Below are 6000 nucleotides of genomic sequence, written 5' to 3'. Positions count from 1 at the left end.
GTGCCGCTGAGGGTGTACCAACTGTAACTACCTGACCATGGGAGACCCCCGAGTCTATGGTCAGAACCTTAACTCTGCCAGTCAAGTACTTACCCAAAAGCAGATAACTCACTTTTCTTCCATAGGGTAACATTGACTGGTTTCATTCAGAATTTCTTTCAAGTGTGGAGTTTTGAAACTTTAAAATATTCACTAAAAATCAGCAGAGCTAATTCCTATTTACTCACCTGTTTTCAGGAGAGATCCCAGTGCTGTATCTTTTAGGGAGGACCTGGCTTGTCAATTCGGGCTGGACTGTTCCCATGGGGCACAGGGTCAAGACTGATTTGCATATGGCTGGGTTCAAACTGGAATGGCATGGTGATAAAAAAAAACAATGGATTTAGTTCCAGATCTCTGTACTGGGGTGAACGTATGACATTGTTCTGCATTCTGTCCATCAACTGTTGTTTTTGCATTTGTCACCCCGAGTGTGACGGGTATGCTCAGACGTGAGTCCTGTGCTCTTCATGCCACTGGAATCAAGCTATCCGGGCTAATGAGGGCTGAAAGCCCGAAACCGGTCCTAGAATGCTTGTTTCCAGTCCAGGGAGGACCTGGCTTGGCAGTTTTGGCTGGACTGTTCCCATGGGGCACAGGGTCAAGACTGATTTGCATATGGCTGAGTTCAAACTGGAATGGCGAGCAAAAAAAAAAAAAGATGGATTTAGGCCCAGATCTCTGTACTGGGTGAATATATGACATTGTTCTGCATTCTGTCCATCAACTGTAGTTTTTGCATGTATCTTTCAGCCGGGCACTGAACCTGAAAAGTAATTATACCTGTGATTTACGGTTAACTCAATTTTCCTCCATAGTAAACCATTGTCTGGTTTCCACCTGTAAATCTTCCAAGTGTCCAATTTCCAAACTTTCAAATATTCGTTAAAAATCACCTATATGACTTAAACGCATTCTTTCAATTGTTTACAGGAGATACACCAGTGCTGGAACCAGGATCCAACGCGGAGTAAGAAAAAGTAACGATAACATTACATACCTACTAAGTGAATTTCCTCCCATAGGATAACATTGGTGATTCTATGTGAAAAAGTTTTCAAGTGTCAACTTTTAAAATACAATAATATTCCTTAAAAATCACAACTGTAACTAAAATGCTTTTACTCAATTGTGTACAGGAGATGTCCCAGGACTGAATCTAGGATCCAGTCCTGTGGCTAGAAAAGCAATCCATATTGTAATGAATTGCATTTAACATTGTGTTTGAAATTGTGTTGCCTATTGCAACAACTGTAACTATTGTACTCAAAAGTCTATTGTGAGAAAGTAGCTCTATATATACTGGACCAAAGTAAGGTACAGTGTGTATAGAGACCACAACTCCCAGAGGTATAACAGAGGTTAAAGTCAGGGCTGACCTTCCTCTCCAAAGTGGTAGCTTGGTCGAGCAGTAAGGCAGTACCAGAGAACAGTGTACAGCATTTGTTCTACACACTCAGTCAGCAAAAGGTTTCACACACTCAAAGACTGAACTCCAGGCCAATTGCTTTTACATCAAAAGATATAGTGGTTTTATTTTTAGAACCAACAGGTATCAAAATATACTTTTCTCAATAGGAGTGATCTCAGATAATTACTTTGCAGACAGGTAATGCACTTTGTAAACACAATAGGTACAGTGGTTGCAGTAAGCAACACAATTCTACACACTATTGAACATTGAGCTCAATGGGGTTTTCTACAAAAATGCAGTTGATTACTTTATAGATTACTTTTGTAACTCCAGGACTGGATCCTAGAATCAGTCCTGGGGGTCTAAGCTGAAAACAGTTTAGTAAAAACGTTTTGGTTATCGCAATGATTTTTAAAGAATATAAAGGTATTTTAAAAGTTGACCTGTAGAAACTTTTCAGTGAAAAACTAGCAATGTTATCCTATGGAAGGAAATTCAAATCACAGGTAAGGTAGGTTCTCGTTACTTTTGTAATCCAGGACTGGACTCCTAGGTTCAGTACTGGGGTCTTTACCTAAGACAAGTATTTACATTTTAGTAGTTGGTACGATTTTTAAGGAATATTTGTAATTTTCAAAAGTAGACACTTCTTCAGAGAAAAACAGTCAATGGTTTCCTATGGGAGAAAATTCAGGTTATGGGTTAGTACAGTTCTAATTACTTTTGCGGTTCAGTACTCCGCTGAGATGTACAGTACTGGCTCCTCTCCTGACTCCATGCGAGTAATTCAAAATTCGTTACTCAGCTGATTTTATATGAATATTTTAGAGTTTCAAAACTTCACACTTAGAAGTTTTTTCAAGTCAAACCAGTCAATGTTATCCAACGGCAGGAAAGTGAGTTATCGGTTTCCAGGTGAATACTCGACTGGTGAAGTTAAGGTTCTGGGCATAGACTCAGGGTTCTCCCAGGGTCGGGAAGGTACAGTAGTTACACCCTCAGCGGCACAGAGGCAGCCGGGTGCAGAGAGAGTAGGCCCAATGCAATCCAACGGAGGGTATGGGGCCTTCGGTTGGTGGCTGTAAGCAAGCAGGCCACGTGGCTGTGGGAGCTGAGCTCCTGGTCACTTACTCAGGGCAAGTGCGGAAGTAGAGTAGGGTAGTAGTTGCACTTCCAGCGGCACTCGGGCGGCTGGGTGCATGGGGCTTTTCAGCCGTCGGGCGCTCAATCTTAGCCAATGAGAAAGTTAAAAAGGGAACAAAGGCTGCAGGCTCTGGGACGGAGAGTCTTCAGGTGCGACCACCACTTCGAGAGGTAAGTTTGGATCTTGGAGAACAGGTAGGTACCCCAAAGGAAGAAACAGGGATTGAGCAGGTTCCAGGATCGATAGGCCGGCAGGGCTGGGGCCAAGTCAGTTGGTGTCGTCCTGTTAGCAGCTGCACGGCAGGTGGTGTTCTTGTTCTTCTTTCTTCTTTTCTTATCGGGATCTGAGGAAGAAAGGTTCAGGATGCCCCTAAATACTGAATTAAGGGGTGTTACAGGTAGGGCAAGGGCAGGGATCAATAGGTCCCTGTCCTGGGGTGGTTACACCCCCTAGCCTGCTCCTCTCCGGTGGGAGGGGGGCAGGAGCCTAACTGTGATTGGGCAGAGCTCCCCATCTTCTAGATGGCCGGAGCCCGGGGTCGTGCTTCACCTCAGGGGTGGGGTTGGCACAGGGTGGCACACCCCCCTTCCTGACGTGGGGTTCAGAACTGGTGGGGGTCAGTTGCTGAGTACAGCAAGTGGTCTGGAGAAGCTGACCAGGGCGGCAGGCCTTAGAAGCGTCCTAGCTCCTCGCCCAGGATGTGCACTGTTGCAGGGCCAGGAGAGCGGGGGCTCTCCACCCAGGGGTCCAGCAACATGTCTGCTGTGTGGCAGCCTAGGCAGCCTCTCAGTCCAGACATGGATTGTAGGTTAGGATTTCAGGGGGCATCTCTAAGATGCCCTCTGGTGAATTTTACATTAAATCCCACACTGGCATCAGTGTGGGTTCAATGTGCTGAGAAGTTTGATATCAAACTTCTCGGTTTTCAGTGTAGCCATTATGGTGCTGTGGAGTTCATAATGACAACCTCCCAGCACCATATACTCTTAATGGCATCACTGCACTTACAGTGCCCGGGAATGGCACTGGGTACTGTAGGAGCACAGGGCTCATGCACCTGTGCCCACACCACTGGCATAGGGTACCCAGCTAGAGGGGTGACTGAGGTATGCCAGGGCAATGGGTCTTGTGGGCATGGCACACAGGGATGTGTGCCATGCAGACTCTGTTTAGTTCTGTACTTACCAGTCAGCCTGCAAAGGCAGTGTGTGGTGTCAGGGTACAGGGCCCCTAAGGGTGGCACAATAAGTGCTGCAGCCCTTAGGGGTCTTCTCTGGTCACCATGCCCTGGGTACCATATACTAGGGGCTGATAGGTGGCCAGAGATGCCAATTGGGATTTCTTTCCAACACAGTTTTAGGGAATGAACACAGGCCATTGGTCCCTGGTTGGCAGGAGCCCAGGGCACACTCAGTCAAAGCACTTCAGCAGTTTAGCAAAAAGTGGGGCATACCAATGCAAGAAAGATGGCACTTTCTCACATCTATTGCCTACTTGAAAAGTATTTAACTAAAGTAAATCATTCTGAGAAAGTATATTTTGATACCTATTGTTGGTTCTAAAATAAAACTATATATTTTTATACAAATAATTGGCCTAGAGTTCAGTTCTTGAGTGTGTGAGACCATTTGCTGACTGAGTGTGTACAACCAATGCTTTACACTGTCCTCTGATACTGCCTTACTGCTCGACTAAGCTACCACTGTAGAGAGTAAGGTTATATATAACTTTAGCCTCTGCCATACCTCTGGGGACTGTGGACTCTGTGCACACTGTACCTTACTTTGGTCCAGTATATACAGAGCCACTTTCTAACAATATACAGAGCCAGCTTCCTACATTTGGTACCAAACCCTCTTGAGTTCAGTGAAGCCATCATGGTGTTGCGGCACTCAGGTTGTCAAGTCCCCTGCCCACCAACTCGGTCTTCCCTCACACTTACAACATCAGGGAATAGACCCTCCGACTGTAGAGGCATATCAGCTCATGCAGGTATGCCCACACCTGGGATATAGTGCACCTGGCCTTAGGGCTGGAGAGGCCTGGTACAGGGGTGACACATATTGTAGGCAGTGCTAGATGCATGACAGCAGGGACCCAGTACTCAACAGTCAACGCTGCATCAAAAGCCAGGCATAAAGTGTGGGGGTATTGCAACAGGACCCTATTTTCTCACAAAATTGGTTTTAGATGTAGTCAGTGATTGTGTGCAATCATTTCTTGCCCTAGTGTGTACAACAAAAGCTTAATATAACCTCTAATAAGCCTCACTGCTCACCCAACACTACCACAAGAGAGCATTAGTATTGTCAACTTTAGGCTCTGTAAAGTCATTGGACTCTGTGCACACTATACCTTACTTTGGTATAGTATATATAGAGCCAGATTCCTACAAATGACTTTCGACTCAACTCACAATCCATACCAATAAAGAAATAAAATATATATCAAATTAAACCCTAAACATGAAAAATGTCACTGTGTACATTAATTGTGTATTTTGGTCCACTGTACACTTTAAAAAGCATCATTTCTTTATACACAAAAAAAACTACTTACAAATGGCGGCATCATCCCTCTGTACTGAGGGAACTGCGGTGGCACGGGCTGAGGCATGCCCACTCCTGCTCTGGGCATGGCCTCATTCCCGCGGGAAGGGAGCTTGGGGTCCACGGAGCTCAGCATCTTTTCTGGCATCAGATCTTTGTTCTCCCCCTCCATGCCAGGTGCCGCGTTCAGGCTCCGCCCACCTCCATCCCGCCAGCTCGTGGAGTCTGCAAAAGAGGAGTGTGTTGCTTAATATGTACTTTAAAAGTTTGAGCAATTTTCAGGCATTAGTTTAGGTTGAAAATACATGACTTCATATTTATAAACAAATGAGTTCCAACTTTTTTAACTGATGTGGAGGCATTTGTTAAGTGCAACACAATCACCTATCTGGGCGCTGATTACCATCTGGTAGCAACACCTACTTCTCTCCCAAACCGGACAGGAAACTAACTTTGAGGCCAATACACTCAATGAAGCTACCTTTCACAGCAGATTCACTGAAAGATTAAGAAGGAAGGCTGACATGTGCTCTCTAAATTAAGGATACATAGCTGCAGTCTATAAAGCAGTGAAGCACAAAGGGTTACAGCTGAATTACCTAAGTGGCTCTGCTAGGGAGGTAGAATTTCTATGGTCCTAATATATATTTTAAACTACCTGTTCAAACTTAAATCCCGCTATAAAGAAGAATTCTTAAATAAACTACCAACAGAAATGTATCAGTTAAATAAACAATAAGTACTCTCACCCAGCATGTCGGTGCCTGTTTCGAGCATGCTGAGATACAGGAGTGGATGTTACTTGCCCTGTAAGCATCTGTTCTTGGCACGTAGAGCTCTAGATTCACATGCTT

The 6000-nt window shown here is 44.9% G+C and overlaps 1 protein-coding gene across 13 annotated transcripts in view; it reads right to left on the bottom strand.

Annotated features, from left to right (window-relative positions):
- PRRC2A (proline rich coiled-coil 2A) overlaps positions 1-6000 on the bottom strand; it is a 1857131-nt gene that overhangs the window by 1559032 nt on the left and 292099 nt on the right. For all 13 annotated transcript variants that reach the window (XM_078645954.1, XM_078645958.1, XM_078645955.1 and 10 more), the window contains exon 7: positions 5157-5371. In XM_078645954.1, the coding sequence (XP_078502080.1) occupies positions 5157-5371 (215 nt within the window). The remainder of the gene's footprint in view (positions 1-5156; positions 5372-6000) is intronic.

Source organism: Lissotriton helveticus, chromosome 5_1 (genome assembly GCF_964261635.1).
Source record: "Lissotriton helveticus chromosome 5_1, aLisHel1.1, whole genome shotgun sequence".
NCBI classification, from domain to species: Eukaryota; Metazoa; Chordata; class Amphibia; order Caudata; family Salamandridae; genus Lissotriton; species Lissotriton helveticus.
This window is presented reverse-complemented; position numbering and strand designations above follow the sequence as displayed.